This window comes from Oncorhynchus clarkii, chromosome 12 (assembly GCF_045791955.1).
Source record: "Oncorhynchus clarkii lewisi isolate Uvic-CL-2024 chromosome 12, UVic_Ocla_1.0, whole genome shotgun sequence".
In the NCBI taxonomy this organism is placed as follows: domain Eukaryota; kingdom Metazoa; phylum Chordata; class Actinopteri; order Salmoniformes; family Salmonidae; genus Oncorhynchus; species Oncorhynchus clarkii.
In genome coordinates, this window is record NC_092158.1 from 31,709,202 (window position 1) to 31,735,831 (window position 26,630).

A 26,630-nucleotide genomic window follows, 5' to 3' on the forward strand; every position below is an offset into this window, starting at 1 on the left:
AAATTTGATAGAAATAAGCTTTTTGTGGGTATGGAACATTTCTGGGATCTTTTATTTCAGCTCATGAAGCATACGACCAACACTTTACATGTTGCGTTTAGATTTTTCTTCAGTATATATATATTAGTCCCATAGTACAAAAACCTTCGTAGATGTTGGTCAGTGTATACAACAACACAAAATCTCTACAATGTGATATGGGTGGATATGAAGAAAAAAATGTGAGGTACCAACGAGAAACTCAATGTCCCAGGAACGCAAGCTATTTAGGTTACCTCATGTTCGAGAGGATCAAATCGTAATGTATTATGAGTCCGACTCTCTACAAATAATAATGAGTAGTTATTTATGATGCAAGGTTCTTTGTCGATCAGTCAGTCAGCAGTCACCTGCAAGGTCAAAACTAGTTACCACAGCCACAAAGTCAAACCCCAGCTATTTCTACAATTTATCTTCTTAAGATGTGATTTTTTTTAACCTAACCTTAAATGATGACCAAGCTCATTTTTGTTTACATACATTTTTTACGATACATACAATTTTGACTTTGTGGCTGTGCTATCTAATGTAAGGGAACACCCCCTGAAATGTACAAAAAATGAATGGGAACATATTGGCACCGTACGAAACAAATACACGGTGTCCAATACCACTCAATTGGACGTCGTTTCATTCAAAGTTGATTGCAAATGCCACATGGTAAATGTCAAGTGTTAGACTGCAAAAATCCAACAGATGGCGAGTGCGCTCCACCGTAATTTTTCATATTGCAAATGTAACACAAGTCAAGACCCAAGAGTTACATTTTGAAAATTGATTTTTTTTGTTGTCAATTACACGTGTAAGAACTGTATGAATATACTTTTGTCAAATTGAATTGAAGTTATTGCAAATGTACGAGGCTGTTTCTCGGTCCGAGAACCTTCTAGAGCCACATAACTCACCACGCACTATCGACCTGAGCTCTAGAACAGGTTTCTAAAGTTTCAGAACTCTAGGTCTGACGGTTCTTTAATAGTTCGAACAAAGGTAACTATTGCAGCCTCTGTCTCTCTACGCACCACACTATGTCCCTCTGTCCAAGCTGTGTGTGTGAGTTTTTCTTGGAAATTTTATGGGAGACATGACTGATTTACAGTTCATTAGGGTTGCCTAATCGCACATATGAAGTTTTGGAAAGATCTGACTTTTTTAACCCTTCGAAACAGCCCCTGTTACACCAATTATGGCACTTCTGGTTGGCACAGGAAGCTAAAAGTAAACACATATCCTCATTGGGGTATGGTTTTACAGAATCCTGAGTTTTAAGTCTTTACGTTAAGAACTGACTGATTTACACAGGGTTGAATGCACTATTTCTATCAAACATCAGGTTGAGTATGGCAAAACACTTTTAGGGTGAATTTAATCACTTCTGGTTGCTTCATGAAGCTTAGAATGAACACAGGTAGACCTCATAGTGGCCTGATGGATTGTCATTGAAGACAGGTTCATACGGCATTCATAACCCACATAGGCTTCAGGTTGAATTTAGGGGTGCAGGCAATGTATTCCTATGGGGAGAGAAGTCATTGAAAACTGTTTGATGTAAACACCTTCTTTTAACTGTTAAGGGTTAATGCCACACGGTCAAGGTTAGGCTTGCACAGATTGGGAGGACCTCAGGAATGTTCCTGGGGTCAAATTGTGCTTCTCACCCTAAAGGTTCTCCCACGGTCACCCAAAAGCAAATTAAATTTAGGGCCAGGCTTCATTTTGGGCCTACTTTTTCTCATGGTCGCTGCGCTTAGACCGAGCGAGCTACGGTCAAGCGGGGCATCTCGTTGAACTCGGCATCCTCCATCCTTGCTGTGTGTGTGTGTGAGAGAGAGAGCTTTTCTTTGACTATTGGGAGAAATGACTGACTTCCAGTTCATGAGGGTTGCCTAATCACACATATGAAGTTTTGAAAAGATCTGACCTTTTTAACCCTTCAAAACAGCACCTATGACACCATTTTAAGGCACTTCCGGTTCACACAGGAAGCTGAAAGTGAACACATATCCTCCTTGGGGTTGGCACTTATAGAATATTGAGTTTTAAGTGTTTATGTAAAGAACTGACTTATTTACAGAGGGTTGAATGAGTGTGTGTTTTTTCAGAAAATCACAGAAATCTCGCAGAGCTCGGAAACAACTTCAAAAAGATTTGTCTGAACACACTGCAACTGGATCTGTAACTTTTTTTAAAAATGTTTAAAAAATTATATCACCAATTATACATTGTACGATTTCTTATAAATTACGATCGATAAATGCTGGTTCTTTTTTTCCTGACACCGTAGGTTCATTTACTTTGACGTGAAGCGGTAAAATAATTTTTCTATTTTCATTTTTTACCTTTAATCCCAGAAAAATGGCCATAACTCAAAAACCGTTGAGGCCTAGACGCCATCTTGTTCGGGGCCAACTGCCCATTATGCCAAACCTATGCTCACCAAGTTTCGTCTTCGAAGTCTTTTCCGTTTAGGAGATAAGGCCAAGTCGTGATTGGTGATGTTTTGTACATTTGCAATATGATTCTATTCGCCCTCTTGTGGGATTTACCGGGACAGCGGAAAAATGACCAAAATTTGAACATTTTATAAAACGGAAACCGAATGTCCGAGAGACTTCGTTTGATGACTTCTCGGAAGATCCGGCCCTGCTGCACAGCCCGCCGCCATCCGCAAATTTTAGAAACGTTGGCGGACTTCTAGTAAGGGACCGTACATTTGCAATGTGGACTTTCTCACTAACCATATGGCAAATGTCAAAATGATCCCTTAAGGTATGGAAAGCTGCCTGCAATGTCGTACAAGCCCAATGGCTCTGAGTGTTATTCTGAGGTATGAGCAGGAGGGCATGGGACTAAGGAGTGTAGTTTCAGTGGAAAAAGTGGAGTGTTTCAATTGTGGGGGTGGCCATGTTGCTGGGGATCAGAAATGTCCTGTGCGAGTGACACCGGTTCAAGTTTCCAGGGTGATAGTAGTGCAGAATGTGTCATATGCTGAGGCAGTGAGGAAAGTAGAGAATGGAGGGCAAATTTTAACGGAGCCTGAGAGAATCCATGTGAGTAGTAGGTCAGTACAGAGTGACCCGAACTGTTTGTGCTTTGCTAAGGTTGACTTCTTGCCGTTTATTGCTATGGTCATTAATTGTACCGGACAAATTAAAAGATAATCTCAAATGTAATTGGTAGTAGCAGCAGCAGAGAAGTTTTGGGTGTCAGAGATTTTAGTGCAGAAGAACTGTAGAGGGTTTTGAGAAAAGGGGTTCCAGGCCAACAGCCTGAAGTAGGATCTGTTAGGGCCAAAGTAGTGGGAAGGGGTGGTGAGGTGTGTTGTGGATGTGTATATATAGGGTTAAATGGTGGCGCAATTTCCATTTTTCCCCCATTCCCATTTTCCCTTTTTTTGAGAACAAATGTGCAATGCATTTTCCGAATTGTGAAAGGGAGCAATACGCAACAAAGAGGCGTCTGCTGGAACACCACACGAAGAAGAAGGAGGCGGCGACTCAGGGTTTCCCGGAAGTACAACAAATAGAGAGCAATAGTAATGGTGTCTGGGGTAGGTACTAACTCTGCCATGGTTGGTTGACAAGGCCTATGGGGAAATTAAATTAGTTTTTGTAGGGTTTTATTGTTACTTTAGTTATTTTGGTAATATTTTCTTAACTGTATTTTCTGAACTGCATTGTTGGTTAAGGGCTTAAGGACTTGTAAGTAAGCATTTCACGGTAAGGTCTACACCTGACACAAATACAATTTGTGTCACGCCCTGACCTTAGTTATCTTTGTTTTCTTTATTATTTTGGTTAGGTCAGGGTGTGACGAGGGTGGTATGTGTGCTTTTGTCTTGTCTTGGGTTTTTTGTATTCTATGGGGTTTTGGTATGTCTAGGTATACAGTGGGGCAAAAAATATTTAGTCAGCCACCAATTGTGCAAGTTCTCCCACTTAAAAAGATGAGAGGTCTGTCATTTTTATCATAGGAACACTTCAACTATGACAGACAAAATGAGAGAAAAAAAATCAAGAAAAATCACATTGTAGGATTTTTAATGAATTTATTTGCAAATTATGGTGGAAAATAAGTATTTGGTCACCTACAAACAAGCAAGATTGTTGGCTCTCACAGACCTGTAACTTCTTCTTTAAGAGGCTCCTCTGTCCTCCACTCGTTACCTGTATTAATGGCACCTGTTTGAACTTGTTATCAGTATAAAAGACACCTGTCCACAACCTGAAATAGTCACACTCCCAACTCCACTATGGCCAAGACCAAAGAGCTGTCAAAGGACACCAGAAACAAAATTGTAGACCTGCACCAGGCTGGGAAGACTGAATCTGCAATAGGTAAGCAGCTTGGTTTGAAGAAATCAACTGTGGGAGCAATTATTAGGAAATGGAAGACATACAAGACCACTGATAATCTCCCTCGATCTGGGGCTCCACGCAATTTTGACCCCCGTGGGGTCAAAATTATCACAACAACGGTGAGCAAAAATCCCAGAACCACATGGGGGAACCTAGTGAATGACCTGCAGAGAGCTGGGACCAAAGTAACAAAGCCTACCATCAGTAACACACTACGCCGCCAGGGACTCAAATCCTGCAGTGCCAGACGTGTCCCCCTGCTTAAGCCAGTACATGTCCAGGCCCGTCTGAAGTTTGCTAAAGAGCATTTGGATGATCCAGAAGAAGATTGGGAGAATGTCATATGGTCAGATGAAAACAAAATATAACTTTTTGGTAAAAACTCAACTCGTTGTGTTTGGAGGACCAAAGAATGCTGAGTTGCATTCAAAGAACACCATACCTACTGTGAAGCATGGGGGTGGAAACATCATGCTTTGGGGCTGTTTTTCTGCAAAGGGACCAGGACGACTGATCCGTGTAAAGGAAAGAATAAATGGGGCCATGTGTTGTGAGATTTTGAGTGAAAACCTCCTTCCATCAGCAAGGGCATTGAAGATGAAACGTGGCTGGGTCTTTCAGCATGACAATGATCCCAAACACACCGCCCGGGCAATGAAGGAGTGGCTTCGTAAGAAGCATTTCAAGGTCCTGAAGTGGACTAGCCAGTCTCTAGATATCAACCCCATAGAAAATCTTTGGAGGGAGTTGAAAGTCCGTGTTGCCCAGTAACAGCCCCAAAACATCACTGCTCTAGAGGAGATCTGCATGGAGGAATGGGCCAAAATACCAGCAACAGTGTGTGAAAACCTTGTGAAGACTTACAGAAAACGTTTGACTTCTGTCATTGCCAAAAAAGGTTATATAACAAAGTATTGAGACACTTTTGTTATTGACCAAATACTTATTTTCCACCATAATTTGCAAATAAATTAATAAAAAATCTTACAATGTGATTTTCTGGATTTCTTTTCTCATTTTGTCTGTCATATTATAAATTACAGGTCTCTCATCTTTTTAAGTGGGAGAACTTGCACAATTGGTGGCTGACTAAATACTTTTTTGCCCCACTGTATGTAGGTCTATGGTGGCCTGAATTGGTTCCCAATCAGAGACAGCTGTTTATCGTCGTCTCTGAGAGGGGATCCTATTTAGGTTGCCATTTTCCATTTTGGGTTTGGTGAGTTATTGTCTGTGTCTATGCCTGGCAGCACTCGTGTAATATAGCTTCACGTTTGTTTCTTTGTTAGTTTGTTTAGTGTTTTTCCTTCATTAAAAGAAGAATGTATGCTTATCACGCTGCGCCTTGGTCTCATCAATGTGACGAACGTGACAATTTGATTGGATTTGATGTAACTTTAACATCAATGGAAATGTAGCTATTGGTATAGGTTGCTATAATAACTCACCGTTTGGCCTTGTATAATAAGTAGTTAATATCTTCTTTCTCTGTCCTGAGTAGAAGTGTTCCTAAGGATAAGTGAGGGACACGCTCAATAACCTGGTCCTCTTTGGCAAAGCCACCTACAACAAACTGCTCAAGGAAGTGCCCAACTACAAACTCATCACCCCAACTATTGTATCTGAAAGGCTAAAGGTCAGAGGCTGTCTCGCCAGGGTAGCCATCCAGGAACTGCTGTCTAAAGGTATACCTCAAACTGGCTTCAGTCCTGTTCTCTACCCTTCTTCCTCCTGAACATCAAATATTTAAAGGAATCTACCAGTGTAAGGAATATGGTCAAAAAACCCTCCTGCACATTTTTTTAAGTACTTGGGGGGGAGTGAATGATTGCACATTCTGAGGGAAAGGGTAGAGAGTTGGAACATAGCAAATTGCCAAGTTAAGAATGAATTTGGTTAATCAGTATGTAGCTTTGTCAGTATATTAGTTGCATACATGTGACCCATCTATTGGACATGTTCTTCTCCATGAATCTGCAGATTGAAGCTCACTGGAAGTAATTTGTTAATAGCCTCTGTGCTCCTATAAATGTGCTGTGTGTTCTTATCCAGCATATTCTTCCTATCTGCTTTCCACAGGTATGATCAAGCTGGTGTCCAAGCACAGAGCACAGGTGATCTACACAAGGGGCACTGAGGAGGGTGAAGGCGCAGAAAAGGAGGAGAAGGAAGGTAAGGAAGAAATTAGGTGATCCTTTCAATAGCACTGCATAGATGGTGGTTGGCACTCAGTAGGAACAAACGTGTGTTCATATTGGACATTTAGTAGACTACATCCGTGGTTACAGAACATTTAGCCATCTTTGCGTCTATTGAATGTGGCCTCTAACTTAACGTCACATTTATTTTTTATATACAGTGGAGTCCTAAATTATTTACACCCTTTATAAAGAGTTTAAAAAACAACTCTAACTAGCTACAGTGCATGCTAACTCAAATGAGCTGCTAATGTAGCTAGCTAACAATCTAGCCAACATCACCAGCTATCTAGCCAACATCAACAGCTACCTAATTTCATATTAGCTATCTTGTTGTATTTATCATTGTAAAAAAACAACTCTAAATGCATTTGTAGGTAGCTAGCTACAGTGCCTTGCGAAAGTATTCGGACCCCTTGAACTTTGCGACCTTTTGCCACATTTCAGGCTTCAAATATAAAGATATAAAACTGTTTTTTTTTGTGAAGAATCAACAACAAGTGGGACACAATCATGAAGTGGAAGGACATTTATTGGATATTTCAAACTTTTTTAACAAATCCAAAGCTGAAAAATTGGGCGTGCAAAATTATTCAGCCCCCTTAAGTTAATACTTTGTAGCGCCACCTTTTGCTGCGATTACAGCTGTAAGTCGCTTGGGGTATGTCTCTATCAGTTTTGCACATCGAGAGACTGAATTTTTTTCCCATTCCTCCTTGCAAAACAGCTCGAGCTCAGTGAGGTTGGATGGAGAGCATTTGTGAACAGCAGTTTTCAGTTCTTTCCACAGATTCTCGATTGGATTCAGGTCTGGACTTTGACTTGGCCATTCTAACACCTGGATATGTTTATTTTTGAACCATTCCATTGTAGATTTTGCTTTATGTTTTGGATCATTGTCTTGTTGGAAGACAAATCTCCGTCCCAGTCTCAGGTCTTTTACAGACTCCATCAGGTTTTCTTCCAGAATGGTCCTGTATTTGGCTCCATCCATCTTCCCATCAATTTTAACCATCTTCCCTGTCCCTGCTGAAGAAAAGCAGGCCCAAACCATGATGCTGCCACCACCATGTTTGACAGTGGGGATGGTGTGTTCAAGGTGATGAGCTGTGTTGCTTTTACGCCAAACATAACGTCTTGCATTGTTGCCAAAAAGTTCAATTTTGGTTTCATCTGACCAGAGCACCTTCTTCCACATGTTTGGTGTGTCTCCCAGGTGGCTTGTGGCAAACTTTAAACGACACTTTTTATGGATATCTTTAAGAAATGGCTTTCTTCTTGCCACTCTTCCATAAAGGCCAGATTTGTGCAATATACGACTGATTGTTGTCCTATGGACAGAGTCTCCCACCTCAGCTGTAGATCTCTGCCGTTCATCCAGAGTGATAATGGGCCTCTTGGCTGCATCTCTGATCAGTCTTCTCCTTGTATGAGCTGAAAGTTTAGAGGGACGGCCAGGTCTTGGTAGATTTGCAGTGGTCTGATACTCCTTCCATTTCAATATTATCGCTTGCACAGTGCTCCTTGGGATGTTTAAAGCTTGGGAAATCTTTTGTATCCAAATCCGGCTTTAAACTTCTTCACAACAGTATCTCGGACCTGTCTGGTGTGTTCCTTGTTCTTCATGATGCTCTTTGCGCTTTTAACGGACCTCTGAGACTATCACAGTGCAGGTGCATTTATACGGAGACTTGATTACACACAGGTGGATTGTATTTATCATCATTAGTCATTTAGGTCAACATTGGATCATTCAGAGATCCTCACTGAACTTCTGGAGAGAGTTTTCTGCACTGAAAGTAAAGGGGCTGAATAATTTTGCACGCCCAATTTTTCAGTTTTTGATTTGTTAAAAAAGTTTGAAATATCCAATAAATGTCGTTCCACTTCATGATGGTGTCCCACTTGTTGTTGATTCTTCACAAAAAAATACAGTTTTATATCTTTATGTTTGAAGCCTGAAATATGGCAAAAGGTTGCAAAGTTCAAGGGGGCCGAATACTTTCGCAAGGCACTGTAACAGCCATTGAGGAAGGTGAAAGAATAGCAGCCCCAACTGTCAAAGTGAGAGAAAAGGCTATTCTGCATAGGGCAGGTCTTTTGTGTAGTTCCAGTCCCTAGAAGTGAGGATGGAGATAATAGTAACATAATATTCAGTGCTGTCTAATTAGAGTATAATAAAGTATGTTTCTTGTGATCTTTTCTGTTCTGAGATACAGAGAGCTGTGAGAGCCTGTCTGCAGATGAAGAGGTCCCAATGAAGCGCAGTGGTCCTCAGTCCTGGTCCTTTTGTTTTTTCCTCAGCGCTACACAGCTACGTCAAATGATCAACTCATCAAGCTTCAAGTGGTATTTAATTTGTGATGCTATCCTTGATATGATCTTGCTGTTGTCACATGCCACACGTGCACACACATCTATTCAATGTTATCATGATTTGTTATTATACTTCAGTAATCCACAATGACCTGGTGACGTAAAAGTCTAATGACTTCCATTATTCCTACAGATACCATGCAACTGAAGATTCCTTCAAATTGATTGCCTACAGTTACTGTGTTTGGTGAGGTTGGGTGATGAGGGCCATCTGGGACTGCCTCCTAGGGGAATTCAGGCATGTGAAGGCTACCTGTGTCCTGCATAACTTAATAAGGATATACACGAGGACCAGGAGGGGATCTGTAGATTGCCGGCGTGTGCCAGAGGAGAGGTCTGCTGCTCTGCAGGATGTTTCCCGTGTGTGGGAGCTCTTCACCACCTACTTCTTTGAAGAGGGTGCTGCTCCCTGGCAACACCATAGACTACTCTATACACAACCAAAGGTTCTTTAAGAGCCATCCACATTGCAATAAGAGTATTTTTCCATTTACTTAGCTATGTCAAACACAGTTATTGAATTCTCAGTTTCTCTCCTTTTCTATTTCTCAGGTGAGGATACTGTTTACGTAAGGGGGATGGATGTCTGTACAAAAACAAAACAGGCTCTTTTTTAAGATAAAAAAAAAACAATTAGACACCCTATAACCCACACCTACACACGTGTATCAATCTGATTGATGGATTGTGTTGTGCAGGTTCAGGTGTATTACTGTTGCTCCTTCCACCTTCAAAGAATAGGCAAGAGGACCAACCATAGAGAATAGTATGTCATTATTTCTATGACTATGCTATATTATTTGTACTTGTGTGTCTGTGCATGTTTATCAGTATAAAGTACTCTGCAGCCACTTAATGTGGGCACCAGGTGAGGCCACACACACATATTCTTGTTGAACACTTTCTTTAACTACCTTATTTTCTCAATAGTCTCTCTCCTTTACTTCATCCCCCTCCCTCTTCTCCCTAAATCCTCTAGGTTATGTCAACTGTGTCGGTGAAGCCCTCCTGCATCTGAACTGGCTACATAGAGGGCACAGCATTATCAGAGGTGAGAGGTCACTTAGTTGGGTCAACAGGAAGTATTATTAAAGAGATGCTTTACAGAGAGATGTAGTAGTCCCAGAGTTAATGATCCAAGGTCAGTTTTGTATTTCACCTCCTGATTATTATGATGACTGACAGTGTTAGAATAAAAAAAAAAACTAAATCATGCTATCACTCTCTCCATCTGTCTTGTCTGTTTTGATGTGAGAGAGGATGCCAACTCCAAGTCCCATCATCGCCACCTCACCTGCTCTTAAGATACACTTTGGGCCAACTGGGGGCCCAAGGCTGGTTAGGAGACACTGCTAGAGACACTTATGTATTTGGGATGAACTGAGAGAATTTTAAGTTTAGTAGCGCTGTGATTCATTAATATGCTGTCTTCCTTGCTCCTCTGTTCTTACCTCTTTCCATTTATGTCTTTTACACTCTCACACCTCTCTCCCCACCTCCTTTCTTCCTATATCTTTATTATGGACACCAGATGTGCATTGTAGTACAGAGTGAAATTGTATTTATAATATTACAATAATAATATGTATAATTCATGTGTTATGTATTTATAACACTTTGATAATGAACTTCTTTCAATAAAGCGTTTCACATTCTCTGGTTTGAAATGAAGTCTAATTTAAATACTACACCTATCCTGTGTCCTCAGATCAGTGCAGATTGACCGGTTTTAGACTATTTACATGTGGCGTGGGGGATGGAGCATTGCAAAATGGTGCCGGATGAGATGGCCGCCGTTTTACGGTTTCCTAACCAATTGTGCTATTATGTGGGGGGTTTTGCGATATTTGTAAATTATTTTGTACATAATGTTTCTGCAACCGTATCTTACGGAAGAAAAGAGCTTCTGGATATCAGGACAGCGATCACTCACCTCGGATTAGACAAAGATTTCTTCAACAGCAGCAAGCAGGACTCACACGATATTCTCCGAACACCCCACAGGGCAGACATCCCAATTATTCACAAAAGGAAGCGACGCAGAGGACGAAGATGAGGGGGGGGCGGTCTGTGCATATTTGTAAACAACAGCTGGTGCACAAAATCTAAGGAAGTCTCTAGATTTTGGTTGCCTGAAGTAGAGAATATTGTGATAAACTGCAGGCCACACTACTTGCCTAGAGAGTTCTCAGCTATAATTTTTGTGTCTGTTTTATTTACCACCACAGACAGATGCTGGCACTAAGACCGCACTCGGTCAGCTGTATAAGGAAATAAGCAAACAGGAAACCACTCACCCAGAGGTGGCGCTCCTAGTGGCCGGAGACTTTAATGCAGGGAAACTGAATTCAGTTCTACCAAATCTCTATCAACATCTTAAATATGCAACCAGAGGGAAAACAATTCTAGATCACCTGTACTCCACATACAGAGACGCGTACAAAGCTTTCCATTTGGTAAATCCGACCACAACTTTATCCTCCTGATTCCTGCTTACAAGCAAAAATGTAAGCAGGAAGCACCAGTGACTCGGTCTATAGAAAAGTGGTCAGATGAAGCAGATGCTAAACTACAGGACTGCTTTGCTATCACAGACTGGAACATGTTCCGGGATTCTTCCGATGACATTGAGGAATACACCACATCAGTCACTTGCTGATGCATTGGAAGTGTAGTGTACTGTTTTTACATTGTTTCTGTGTATATGAATTACATATCAGCCTTTAATAGTAATGCCTGCCTCAGACCACTGGTAGATCAGCTAATGCCCAGTGTACACTAGCACGCGGTGAAACACAGCTTCCCATTAATTTCCAATGGAAGGAAAGCAGAGAGGGCGGAGGATCGTTGTGCGGCGCAAAAGTGGCATGGGAGGCAGTGAAAAAGTTCATTTCCCAACGTCATGCAAATCACCAGTGGTGACCACTGGGCGTTGACCAATCATATCAAGTGGTTCCCATGATGAATTTGACGCTATGCAATCCAAGGTAGGATACTTTATTCAGCAAAGATGGCTGACAAAAATACTAGGATGGAAGTAAATATAACGTCATAATGAATCATGCAATAAAGTTGTTGAATATGTTAATGTTGAGAATTATTGTACATATTTTTTGGTCAGAGTAAATTTACAAAAATCACTATTTAGCAAGCTAGCTGACGAGCTAACATTAGCCAGCTAGCTTTATGGGTGAGTATGAAATTATAATTCTGCTTGTTTTAATGTTTTAGGGACTCCTGAAACAACCAGCAAACCAGGCTGTGGTATTTTGAAACAGTGGATGTAAAGAGTCTAGCTGGCTAAAGCATTTACTGCAAAATGAATGTAAAATGTTGTAATCTTCACTTGCTGATATTTGCCATGCAATGCAGCCGAAATAACATAGCTAGCTTACTATTTTCTTGCTTATTGTGCAGTGGAGGATAAAACTACATGTATGGATGTGTAGCTAGCTATGTAGCTGATTTGTGTATGGACCCTAAAACGTTTGCTATACATATTAGTTCAGAAACTAGCTATGAACCTCAGCTATCATAGCCGGTTGTATCAACTTCAAAACGGTCTGAATGAAATTAAAGAAGCCTATGGATTGAGTATACTACAATATAACTTTGCCCTGCATACAAGTTATATATATATATACATGTGGTTATTACCATGCATGAGATCCCCACATTGTAGCCTGTATATTGAATATATCCACTGATCATGTACTCTACCTTAGCAAATAAAGGTGTAGTTCAGGTATGAATGTCTGTGAGACATTCTTTTTCAGTCCTATCTAATACCAGGAGTATCAAATTCCAGTCTTTGAATGATCCTGTGTCTGCATGTCTGCACATTGTAACTATGCAATAGACTAGAAACATGATTTGACTAGTTAAAGGCAGATTTGTAATTCATACACAGTACCAGTCAAACATTTGGACACCTATTCATTCAAAGGTTTTTCTTTATTTAGACTATTTTCTATATTGTAGAATAATAGTGAAGACATCAAAACTATGAAATAGCACATATGGAATCATGTAGTAACTAAAAAAGTGTTAAATCAAAATATGTTATATTTGAGATTCTTCAAGTAGCCTTGATTGCATTCTTGGCATTCTCTCAACCAGTTTCATGAGGTAGTCACCTGGAATACATTTCAATTAATAGGTGTGCCTTCTTAAAAGTTAATTTGTGGAATTTCTTTCCTCAATGCGTGTGAGCCAATCAGTTGTGTTGTGACAAGGTAGGGGTGTTATACAGAATATAGCCCTATTTGGTCCATATTATGGCAAGAAGAGCTCAAATAAGCAAAGAGAAATGACAGTCCATCTTTACTTTAAGACATGAAGGTCAATTCGGAAAATGTCAAGAACTTTGAAAGTTTCTTCCAAGTGCAGTCGCAAAAACCATCAAGCGCTATGAAACTGGCTCTCATGAGGACCGCCACAGGAAAGGAAGACCCAGAGTTACCTCTGCTGCACAGTATAAGTTCCTTTAGAGTTACGAGCCTCAGAAATTGCAGCCCAAATAAATGCTTCAGAGTTCAAGTAACAGACACATCTCAAGATCAACTGTTCAGGGGAGACTGCGTGAATCAGGCCTTCATTGTCGAATTGCTGCAAAGAAACCACTACTAAAGGACACCAATAAGAAGAAGACACTTGCTTGGGCCGGGAAACACGAGCAATGGACATTAGACCGGTGGGAAATTTGTCCTTTGGTCTGATGAGTCCGAATTTGAGAATTTGGCTACCACAGCATTCTGCATCAAAACGCCATCCCATCTGGTTTGCACTTAGTGGGATTATCATTTGTTTTTCAACAGGACAATGACCCAAAACACCTCCAGGCTGTGTTAGGACTATTTGACCAAGAAGGAGAGTGATGGTGCTGCATCAGATGACCTGGTCTCCACAATCACCCGACCTCAACTCAATTGAGGTGGTTTGGGATGAGTTGGACCGCAGAGTGAAGGAAAAGCAGCCAACAAGTGCTCAGCATATGTGGGAACTCCTTCAAGACTGTTGGAAAAACATTCCTCATGAAGCCGGTTGAGAGAATGCCAAGAGTGTGCAAAGCTGTCATCAAGGAAAAGGGTGGCTAATTTGAAGAATTTCAAATATTAACACTTTTTTAGTTACTACATGATTCCATATGTGTTATTTCATGGTCTTCACTACTATTTTACAATGTAGAAAATAGTAAAAATTATAGGTGTGTTCGAACTTGGCTGGTGCTCTATGCAGAAACAGAATCTAAAAAACACTAAACTACACTTCCTATGCATCATGTAAATACTAAAAAACGGGTTCATATCAATATATAATTTCCTTCATCTGCACTGATCTGAGGATGCAGGATAGGTGTAGTATTTCACCAAATGATAGACTTAATTTCAATCAGTAGAGAATGTGAAATGCTTTATTGAAAGAAGTTCATTATCCAAGTGTTATAGATACATAGCACATGGATTATTAACATTATAATATTATAAATACAAGTTCAATCTGTACTTCAATGCACATCTGGTGTGCATTATAAAACAGAGGAAGAAAGAGGTGGGGAGAGAGGTGTGAGAGTGTAACAGAAAGGGAAAAAGGTAAGAACAGAGGAGCAAGGAAGACAGCATATGATTAATGAATCACAGTGCTACTCTAATATTCTCTCAGTTCATCCCAATTACATAATAGTGTCTCTAGCGGTGTCTCCTAACCAGCCTTGGGCCCCCAGTTGGCCCAAAGTTTACAGTGCCTTGCGAAAGTATTCGGCCCCCTTGAACTTTGCGACCTTTTGCCACATTTCAGGCTTCAAACATAAAGATATAAGATATTTTTTTGTGAAGAATCAACAACAAGTGGGACACAATCATGAAGTGGAACGACATTTATTGGATATTTCCAACTTTTTTTACAAATCAAAAACTGAAAAATTGGGCGTGCAAAATTATTCAGCCCCTTTCCTTTCAGTGCAGCAAACTCTCTCCAGAAGTTCAGTGAAGATCTCTGAATGATCCAATGTTGACCTAAATGACTAATGATGATAAATACAATCCACCTGTGTGTATTCAAGTCTCCGTATAAATGCACCTGCACTGTGATAGTCTCAGAGGTCTGTTAAAAGCGCAGAGAGCATCATGAAGAACAAGGAACACACCAGGCAGGTCCGAGATACTGTTGTGAAGAAGTTTAAAGCCGGATTTGGATACAAAAAGATTTCCCAAGCTTTAAACATCCCAAGGAGCACTGTGCAAGCGATAATATTGAAATGGAAGGAGTATCAGACCACTGCAAATCTACCAAGACCTGGCCGTCCCTCTAAACTTTCAGCTCATACAAGGAGAAGACTGATCAGAGATGCAGCCAAGAGGCCCATGATCACTCTGGATGAACTGCAGAGATCTACAGCTGAGGTGGGAGACTCTGTCCATAGGACAACAATCAGTCGTATATTGCACAAATCTGGCCTTTATGGAAGAGTGGCAAGAAGAAAGCCATTTCTTAAAGATATCCATAGAAAGTGTTGTTTAAAGTTTGCCACAAGCCACCTGGGAGACACACCAAACATGTGGAAGAAGGTGCTCTGGTCAGATGAAACCAAAATTGAACTTTTTGGCAACAATGCAAAACGTTATGTTTGGCGTAAAAGCAACACACCATCCCCACTTTCAAACATGGTGGTGGCAGCATCATCTTTTGGGCCTGCTTTTCTTCGGCAGGGACAGGAAAGATGGTTAAAATTGATGGGAAGATGGATGGAGCCAAATACAGGACCATTCTGGAAGAAAACCTGATGGAGTCTGCAAAAGACCTGAGACTGGGACGGAGATTTGTCTTCCAACAAGACAATGATCCAAAACATAAAGCAAAATCTACAATGGAATGGTTCAAAAATAAACATATCCAGGTGTTAGAATGGCCAAGTCAAAGTCCAGACCTGAATCCAATCGAGAATCTGTGGAAAGAACTGAAAACTGCTGTTCACAAATGCTCTCCATCCAACCTCACTGAGCTCGAGCTGTTTTGCAAGGAGGAATGGGAAAAAATGTCAGTCTCTCGATGTGCAAAACTGATAGAGACATACCCCAAGCGACTTACAGCTGTAATCGCAGCAAAAGGTGGCGCTACAAAGTATTAACTTAAGGGGGCTGAATAATTTTGCACGCCCAATTTTTCAGTTTTTGATTAGTTAAAAAAGTTTGAAATATCCAATGATTGATATCCATGATTGTGTCCCACTTGTCGTTGATTCTTCACAAAAAAATACAGTTTTATATCTTTATGTTTGAAGCCTGAAATGTGGCAAAAGGTCGCAAAGTTCAAGGGGGCCGAATACTTTCGCAAGGCACTGTACAAGTTTGGGTGACCAGGGCCATCTGGGACTGTCTCCTGGGAAATTCAGGTGTGTGAAGGCTACCTGTGTCCTGTATAACTCCCAGTCTCAGGTCTTTTGCAGACTCCATCAGGTTTTCTTCCAGAATGGTCCTGTATTTGGCTCCATCCAACTTCCCATCAAGTTTAACCATCTTCCCTGTCCCTGCTGAAGAAAAGCAGGCCCAAACCATGATGCTGCCACCACCATGTTTGACAGTGGGGATGGTGTGTTCAGCTGTGTTGCTTTTACGCCAAACATAACATTTTGCATTGTTGCCAAAAAGTTCCATTTTGGTTTCATCTGACCAGAGCACCTTCTTCCACATGTTTGGTGTGTCTCCCAGGTGGCTTGTGGCAAACTTTAAATGACACTTTTTATGGATATCTTTAAGAAATGGCTTTCTTCTTGCCACTCTTCCATAAAGGCCAGATTTGTGCAATATACGACTGATTGTTGTCCTATGGACAGAGTCTCCCACCTCAGCTGTAGATCTCTGCAGTTCATCCAGAGTGATAATGGGCCTCTTGGCTGCATCTTTGATCAGTCTTCTCCTTGTATGAGCTGAAAGTTTAGAGGGACGGCAAGGTCTTGGTAGATTTGCAGTGGTCTGATACTCCTTCCATTTCAATATTATCGCTTGCACAGTGCTCCTTGGGATGTTTAAAGCTTGGGAAATCTTTTTGTATCCAAATCCGGCTTTAAACTTCTTCACAACAGTATCTTGGACCTGCCTGGTGTGTTCCTTGTTCTTCATGATGCTCTCTGCGCTTTTAACGGACCTCTGAGAATATCACAGTGCAGGTGCATTTATACGGAGACTTGATTACACACAGGTGGATTGTATTTATCATCATTAGTCATTTAGGTCAACATTGGATCATTCAGAGATCCTCACTGAACTTCTGGAGAGAGTTTGCTGCACTGAAAGTAAAGGGGCTGAATAATTTTGCACGCCCAATTTTTCAGTTTTTGATTTGTAAAAAAAGTTGGAAATATCCAATAAATGTCGTTCCACTTCATGATTGTGTCCCACTTGTTGTTGATTCTTCACAAAAAAATACAGTTTTATATCTTTATGTTAGAAGCCTGAAATGTGGCAAAAGGTCGCAAAGTTCAAGGGGGCCGAATACTTTCGCAAGGCACTGTAACCATAGGCAATCGTTTTGAAGGAATCTCCAATTGCAAGGTGTCTGTAGGAATATGGAAGATAATGTCATTATTAGACGTTTATATCACCATGTCATTGTGGATTACTAAAGTATAATATGTCTTATAACAAATCATGATAACATTGGGATAGATGCATGTGCACACACATGTGCATGTGTAGCATGACAACAGCAGGATCATTTCAAGTATAGCATCACAAATGAATACATAAATACCACTTGAAGCATGATGATGAGCTGACAAGGTACAAATCTGTCGTTCTGCCCCTGAACAGGCAGTTAACCCACTGTTCCTAGGCCGTCATTGAAAATAAGAATTTGTTCTTAACTGACTTGCCTAGTTAAATAAAGGTAAAATAAAAAAATAAAAATAAAATTTGACCCAGCTGTGTAGTGGTAAGACAAAAACAACAATGTGCACCCCTTTGAGTCCCCAGGACCAGGACTGAGAACCACTGTTCTTTATTGGGACATCTTCATCTGCATACAGGCTTTCACAGCTCTCTGTATCTGAGGACAGAAAACATCAGAAGAATCAGACTTCATTATACTCAAATTATACAGCACTGAGCATTATATTACTAATGTTACTATTATCTATGAGCATGCTTACTGGGAGAGGAACTACACAAAAGCACCTGCCCTATGCAGAATAGCCTATTCTCTCACTTTGACAGTTGGGGCTGCTATTCTTTCACCCTCCACCATGGCTTTTAGCTAGCTACCTACAAATGCATTTAGAGTTGTTTTTTTACAATGATAAATACACCAAGATAGCTAGCTAATATGAAGTTTGGTAGCTGGTGATATTTAATTCACTAATCTAGCTAGCTATATTGTATGTAAAAGAAGGCCAGCCCTGTAGCTAGTTTGCTAATAATAAAACGTTTTTTTAAATTTGATTTACTTGTTGACAATTGGAAACAGGGCAAAAAGTTTGTCAGCAGAGCGGTTTAGAGCATATTACTATTTACCTGTGAATAAATCCATTAAATGGAGAATGGATTAAACTAAATCAAATCAAATTTTATTGGTCACATACACATGGTTAGCAGATGTTAATGCGAGTGTAGCGAAATGCTTGTGCTTCTAGTTCCGACCGTGCAGGAATATCTAACAAGTAATCTAACAATTTCACAACTACCTTATACACACAAGTGTGAATTAATGAATAAGAATATGTACATATAAATATATGGATGAGCGATGGCCGAACGGGATAGGCAAGATGCAGTAGATGGTATAGAGTACAGTATATATATATGAGTAATGTAGGGTATGTAAACATTATATAAAGTGGCATTGTTTAAAGTGACTTGTGGTACATTTATTACATCCAATTTTAAATGATTACATTGGCTAGAGATTTGCGTCAGTATGTTGGCAGCAGTCACTCAATGTTAGTGATGGCTGTTTAACAGTTTGTTGGCCTTGAGATAGAAGCTGTTTTTCGGTCCCAGCTTTGATGCACCTGTACTGACCTCGCCTTCTGGATGATAGCGGGGTGAACAGGCAGTAGCTCGGGTGGTTGTTGTCCTTGAATATCATTTTTGCCTTCATGTGACATCAGGTGGTGTAGGTGTCCTGGAGGGCAGGTAGTTTGCCCCCGGTGATGTGTTGTGCAGACCTCACCACCCTCTGGAGAGCCTTACGGTTGTGGGCGGAGCAGTTGCTCTACCAGGCGGTGATACAGCCCGACAGGATGCTCTCGATTGTGCATCTGTAAATGTTTGTGAGTGTTTTTGATGACAAGCCAAATTTCTTCAGCCTCCTGAGGTTGAAGAGGCGCTGTTGCGCTTTCTTCACCACGCTGTCTGTGTGGGTGGACCACTTCAGTTTGTCTGTGATGTGTATGCCGATGTGTAGGTCGTCTCGTCGTGGTAATCAAGCCTACCAATGTAGTGTCGTCTGCAAACTTGATGATTGAGTTGGAGGCGCGCATGGCCATGCAGTCATGGGTGAACAGGGAGTACAGGAGAGGGCTGAGAACGCACCCTTGTGGGGCCCCAGTGTTGAGGATCAGCGAGATGGAGATGTTGTTTTCTACCCTCACCACCTGGGAGCGGCCCGTCAGATGCACAGGGCGGTGTCGAGACCCTCGAGCTTAATGATGAGTTTGGAGGGTACTATGGTGTTTAATGCTGAGCTGTAATCGATGAACAGCATTCTTACATAGGTATACCTTGTCCAGATTGGTTATGTCAGTGTGCAGTGTGATTGCGATTGCGTCGTCTGTGGACCTATTGGGGCGGTAAGCAAATTGGAGTGGGTCTAGGGTGTCAGGTAGGGTGGAGGTGATATGATCCTTGATGAGTCTCTCAAAGCACTTACCTTTGCTTTCTTGGGAACAGGAACAATGGTGGCCCTCTTGAAGTTTGTGGGAACAGCAGATTGGGATAAGTATTGAATGAATATGTCCGTAAACACACCAGCCAGCTGGTCTGCGCATACTCTGAGGGCACGGCTAGGGATGCCGTCTGGGCCGGCAGCCTTGCGAGGGTTAACACGTTTAAATGTTTTACTCAAGTTGGCTGCGGTGAAGGAGAGCCCGAAGGTTTTAGTAGCGGGCTGTGTCAGTGGCACTGTATTGTCCTCAAAGCGAGCAAAGAAGTTGTTTAGTTTGTCTGGGAGCAAGACGTCGGTGTCCGTGATTGACTGTAGACCCAGTCACATATGTCTCTTGTCTGAGCCATTGAATTGCGACAACTTTGTCTCTATACTGACGCTTAGCTTATTTGATTGCCTTGCGGAGGGAATAGCTACACTGTTTGTATTCGGTCATGTTTCCGGTCGCCTTGCCATGATTAAAAGCAGTGGTTTGCGCTTTCAGTTTTGCGCGAATGCTGCCATCAATTCACGGTTTCTGGTTGGGGAAGGTTTTAATAGTCACCGTGGGTATAACATCACCGATGCACTTTCTAATAAACTGTTAGGAAATTATGATTAATATGACTGAACAAATCATTTTAAATGGAACTGTAAGTAAACTTATACTCTGTTATATTATGTTTAATAGACAATATGAGTTCATAAGAAGAAATTGTGTGACAGGAGAAAGGAGTAATAAAATGTTAAAGAACACCATTCCAACTGGGCAGGAACAAATGGGTTGTGGACTGTAAACACATAAGGTCGTTAGCCTATGGTTGACCCAACCTGAAACTTAGCTCTGGGGTTTTTAGATTAGGCAGTGAGTGCATTCCTAGAGTTTCTGTTAATTAAAACTGTCAGTTCAGTGGTGATCGATAATGTTGAGGGGTCAAAAGTTATCTGGGAGTGTGTTAGTAAGTTAGAATGAACTTTTCACCTTACTTTGTCCTGTCGAGAGGAGGGGGTTCGGTTAAGGCAGTGAAATGACGTCATGATCTGTATTTAAACTGATGCATGTGTTTGAGTGGCAGCGTGCTCCGAGAATAAATTCTATTACCTATTATTTAAAGACTGGTCTGCGTCTATTTTATGCAAACAAGAAATCTTACAAATTCTCATAAAATAGATGAAGGGCTTTCAATTGATGAAAGCACATTGGCATAATTAAATTATACTAACATAAACTCACTCACCGAATCAGCGTATACATCAATGTTGTTGTCTGAGGCTATCTGGAACATATCCCAGTCCACGTGATCGAAGCATTCTTGAAGCGTGGAATCAGATTGGTCAGACCAGCGTTGAACAGACCTCAGCAAGGGCGTTTCCTGTTTTAGTTTCTGTCTATAGGCTGGGATCAACAAAATGGAGTCGTGGTCAGATTTGTCGAAAGGAGGGCGAGGGAGGGCTTTGTATGCGTCACGGAAGTTAGAGTAGCAATGATCCAGAATGCTTCAGGGAGCCTTGTTTTCAGATTAGCCTTGTTAAACTCCCCAGCTACAATAACTGCACCCTCAGGAAATGTGGTTTCCAATTTACATAGAGTCCAATGAAGTTCTTTCAGAGCCATCGAGGTGTCTGCTTGGGGGCGGGGGATATACACTGCTGTGATTATAATCGAAGAGAATTCTCTTGGTAGATAATGTGGTCAGCATTTGATTATAAGGAATTCTAGGTCTGGTGAACTAAAGGACTTGAGTTCCTGTATGTTGTTATGATCACACCCCGACTCGTTAATCATAAGGCATACACTCCCTCTCTTCTTCTTACCAGAGAGATGTTTGTTTCTGTCGGCGCAATGCGTCGAAACCGGGTGGCTGTACCGACTCTGATAAGTTATCCCGAGTGAGCCATGTTTCCGTGAAACAGAGAATGTTACAATCTCTGATGTCCCTCTGGAAGGCAACCCTTGCTTGAATTTCGTCTACCTTGTTGTCAAGAGACTGGTCATTGGCGAGTAGTATACTCGGGAGTGGTGAGCGATGTGCCCGACTACGGAGCCTGACCAGAAGACCGCTCCGTCTGCGGTGCCGTTGTTTTGGGTCGCCTACTGGGATCCGATCCACTGTCCTGGGTGGTGGTCCAAACAGAGGATGCGCTTCGGGAAAGTCGTATGCCTGGTCGTAATGTTGGTAAGTTGACGTTGCTCTTATATCCAATAGCTCTTCCCGGCTGTATGTAATAAGACTTACAATTATCTGGGGTAACAGTGCAAGAAATAATACATAAAAAAACGAAATACTGCATAGTTTCCTAAGAATGCAAAGCTGAGCTGTAATCAACTATTTACCCACTTAATAACCAGACCGTCATACAAACTTGCTATGCTGAATTCTTGACGCACAACATGTTGCTGCTATATGCTGCCAGCAAAGCCACAAGTGAGCCACTTGTGTGTAGATCACCATTTGTCCTCCTGCGTCACTTCAACACAGAAAATCTCAGCTAGACATAGAATGAAGATGAATACCTGTCTCTCTGTGACCACCGAAAATGTAATAGATGAATATTAATAGCCTAAAAAGCTTGCTGTGTTATAAATAAAAGAAGCAAGGATACTTAAAAAAAAGGAAAACACAAGCAAATTTCATGTGCAATCAGTAAACCTACCTATTAGCCTACTTCTTAGGGATAGGAGTCCCGTCAACGGGGCAGTTGTAAATCATGCAGCGCCGTGTGTCACAATCGCAGATTTTAGAGAAACAACAAATGTCGGTACATGCAGTATAAGTGTCTTGTATCGTTTTGGGAAACGGGTTTGACATCTTTGGCAGTTATTTTTTAGAATGCATCATTAAAACACTCATAAGCTTAAGTTCCATCGCTATCGGGGAACCGGGCACAGATCGACTAACAGGAGGGTAAAGTAACTTGCCCAAGGACAATTGGCAGAATTTTCCCCCAGTTGGCTTGGGGATCCGAACCAGTGACCTTTCAGTTACTGGCCCAATGCTCTTAAACCATTAGGCTACCTGCCGCCCCTCTTATGCATTCTCATTTCCACGCCAAAACCACCACTGGTGTGTGTGGCCAAAGAGCTCTATTTTCATGTCATCTCACCAAAACACCGGTTCCAATCCAAGTGCCAACACCATTTGCAATACCATCTGTTGGATGACATGAAAATGGAGCTCTTTGGCTACCCATAACAGTGGTGGTTTAAGAGTTGAAATTAGAATGCATGAGCAGAAAACAATCCCATACCTACTGTAAGAATGGTGGTGGATCTTTGATGTTATGGGGCAAAAGAAATTCACTGGTCCTGGGGCCCTTGTTAAGGTTAAACAGCATCATGAACATCATGACATTTTGAAATCTGGTTGGCTATTTGACCAAGAAGGAGAGTGATGGAGAGCTGCATCAGATGACTTGGCCTCCACAATCACCCAACCTCAACCCAATTGAGATGGTTTGGGATGAGTTGGACCGCAGAGTGAAGGAAAAGCATCCAACAAGTGCTCAGCATATGTGGGAACTCCTTCAAGACTGTTGGAAAAGCATTCCAGGTATAGCTGGTTGAGAGAATGCCAAGCGAGTGCAAAGCTGTCAAGGCAAAGAGTGGCTACTTTGAAGAACCTCAAATATAAAATATATTTTGATTTGTTTAACACTTTTTTGGTTACTACAGGATTCCATGTGCCTTATTTCATAGTATTGATGTCTTCACTAATATTCTAAAATGTAGAAAATAGTAAAAACCAATTAGATTGTGTGTCCAAATGTTTGACTGGTACTGCATATTGTTAATCAAAATCTTTATCAAGGGTGTCAATAATTTCGCACCCCACTGTATATACAATATACCATTAGTGTTTAGGCCACATAGCAATGAAATTCCTCCCTTATTGTAAAAGTATAGACATTTTGGGGTATTTGTTTCATTAGTCCACTGTTGATAGTCCCAAAATGTTTTGCACGTCAGCAATCAAGTTTTCAAGATATAGAATGATATGATGCAGATATGATTCTTGTACCAATAACCCTTACCATGGTACCATGGTGATTTTAATGGTGAAACATTGTAACTTCACCTGTAGGGAGATTCGTTGTTGTAGGCTTAGGACTAAATCAAAACATTGGTAATGCATGTATTGGTCTTCAAGTGGCTCATTAAAATGTGTGTATACTTAACAAACAGCTGTGCAAATTACTTTCCAAAATGTGATTTAAAGTTCCGAATTAATTATGTGTGCGCATTGGGATGTGTAAACTCCAAATCAACAAACCTGTCCTTGCGTGATGGCACCCAGGCGCACTGGAGTGGCATGTTTGTAGTGATAACGCCCCCACAGGGATTTAGAATAAGCAGCCCATTATTAACACAACATTGCATAAAGGCATCATATCACTCATTCTGGAGTGGAGTTCCAGTCCAGAGATGTTGAGTTGACAGGGTCGGGGGTCTTCTTTATATCCAAATATCTAAAGCTGTGGCACGGTCACACCTTTAAGAATTTGCGACAATCTGAGTTTTAGGATTGGCGCTATCGCAACAAGGTAATATTGGTGTAGGTATCAGACAATCACTCATTTTAAACGACTTTCTTTGCCATGAATATTTGGTTTTACGCCTGTAAATCCAACACCAACATGCCAGAGACGAGTTTTCTAGTCGTGCAGTCTGTCAAATCGGTAAGACATTGAGGTATTTTTGTTTACAATGAGGAGGATTTGAATAAAGCATGCACTGACCGACAGACAGAATCGAATGCGGAAAGGAAACGTGATGACTCGTGTTCATTCGTACAGTTTAGGATATGTTCGTTCACAGCATCTCCACTTTGAGCGAACATTTAGGTACAATCCTTCTCTAGTGTGAAATTATGAATGAGTGAATTATAAAAATTGATGATATTATAAAACCTGTCCTTGGTGCTGATTGTTTGTCAACAGCACGTTTTAATTAATAATATCAACATGCATAATGAATCATATGCAATAATTATTAATATTATTACAAAAATCTATAGGTAATTCTGAAGTAATATCAGCAACCCTTCAGCAGAATGCTGTACTGAAAACATCTTAATTTTCTAATGAGACTGAGAATCATTTGAAATACTGTATATTTTATGTCTCTTTTATCTCATATACCTGACTGGGTTTTTTTTCTGCTATTCTGCAAAAAAGGTTTGGACAGAGAATAATGACATGGTTTTTCACCTCCAATGGATACCCATAGGTAGCCCATAATTTAGGCTGAACAAAGAGAATGGAGAAGTGAGGCAGGCAGCGAAATGTGGGTACCTAATGTAGACCATATAATGCAGGAGAGCAAGCCAAAGTCCTCATGCGGAGGGATGCTAAGCATCACTCAGTCAGTGCCGATTCGGAGCGTGATTCATGGCATCTTGCTGGTAAATGCCAGGTCCATGGGTCTGAGCTCCATACAAAAGTCCCATTGCCTCTGCAAAGGAGGGAAACTTTCTCTCTGAGACTTTGGTAAGAGATGCTTATTGTCATTGATTTGTCTGTCATTGGTTAAGGAACAAGCTAGTAGTCTGAATATTCTGCCCTATTGTTTATCATGTTGCATGTCATATGAATTAAAGTTATTTTTAAGTAGCATATGTTATTTCAAGATCAGAACTATTTTTGTCGCTATGGTATAAAAATGTGTAATACATCCCCTGAACATGAGTCAGATTATGTAAAAACCAGCAATCGTTTAAAGTTATGTTACGGAAGATTCATTTTTGACCATCACACCACTTATTCCCATAGATTGTTCCCCTGTTTCAGTGGGGGAATACTGAACAGCTCATTAGGATGCTTTGAACAGGAACTGAACTGACATGTAATTACTGGGGAGATTTAGCAGAGTTGTTCCTGTTTTTCTTTTTAAGGGGTTCTTCACAACAAGATCTCATTAGTGTTCAGTGCTGTTCATCCTTTTGGAGGCAAAGTTATCATTTCCATCTCATCTTGTTCCCATCAGTTATTTAAAGCATGCAATGTATAGATTGAGAAATGTACAGTTCACAAATACATTTAGGATTTTGGGTCTCATATCCACTCTAAAAATAATTTCATCATACTGAAGAGATGCCAGAAATTAAAAACTTCTGCTCAAAAGGATAATTTCACTCTCACCACGTTTGAAGCATTCGGTTTTCTGATTAGTTTCTAAACAAGGTACTGTATAATAATTGTTTATCTAAATTATGTAATGCAACAGCAGATTACATGAATTCAATGCAATGAGGTCACACATATAGCAGCACATTATTGCATATTTACTTCAAACTTGTATGACTTGTACACCTTACATGTTGTATGAACATTTTTCATTGTGATGCTCCATGTTTATGCTATGTTCCCCAAGCTTGTAGGTAGCCTATTCTGCAACAGTGCTATAACTGTCCTTCTCAGCTGATGGTTTTGCAGCAATACCCCCCACCAGCAGAGGGTGCTGAAGGCCCAGACACAGAGGAGCAGAATGATGATCACAGGCTGGGGGTCTATGGCTGGAGGAAGCGCTGCCTCTATCTGCTGGTGCTTCTCCTGCTCTCCACCCTGCTCGTCAACATTGCCCTGACAATCTGGATCCTCAGGGTCACCTGTCTCAACACAGTGAGTGCATTTCAACAGTATTTCTCTTCTCGCCTGCTATGAGGTTCCCTCTGACAATTTTGAGTAGGTGGCCAGGAGAAGGATGCATGAAATCAAATGAAATACTTTTGAGACTCACAAGGAGTACATGCTCAGTCTAGTTTGCTCAGTTCAGTATTTATCAGTGACAGTTGCTTATTACTAG

The 26,630-nt window shown here is 41.0% G+C and overlaps 1 protein-coding gene across 1 annotated transcript in view; it reads left to right on the forward strand.

Moving 5' to 3' along the window:
• The first annotated feature begins 6,478 nt into the window (after positions 1-6,478).
• Positions 6,479-26,630, forward strand: part of LOC139422449 (gamma-sarcoglycan-like) — a 30,616-nt gene continuing 10,464 nt past the window's right edge. Inside the window, exons 1-3 of the mRNA XM_071173625.1 lie at positions 6,479-6,569; positions 9,524-9,540; positions 26,261-26,446. Of these exons, the coding sequence (XP_071029726.1) occupies positions 6,479-6,569; positions 9,524-9,540; positions 26,261-26,446 (294 nt within the window). The remainder of the gene's footprint in view (positions 6,570-9,523; positions 9,541-26,260; positions 26,447-26,630) is intronic.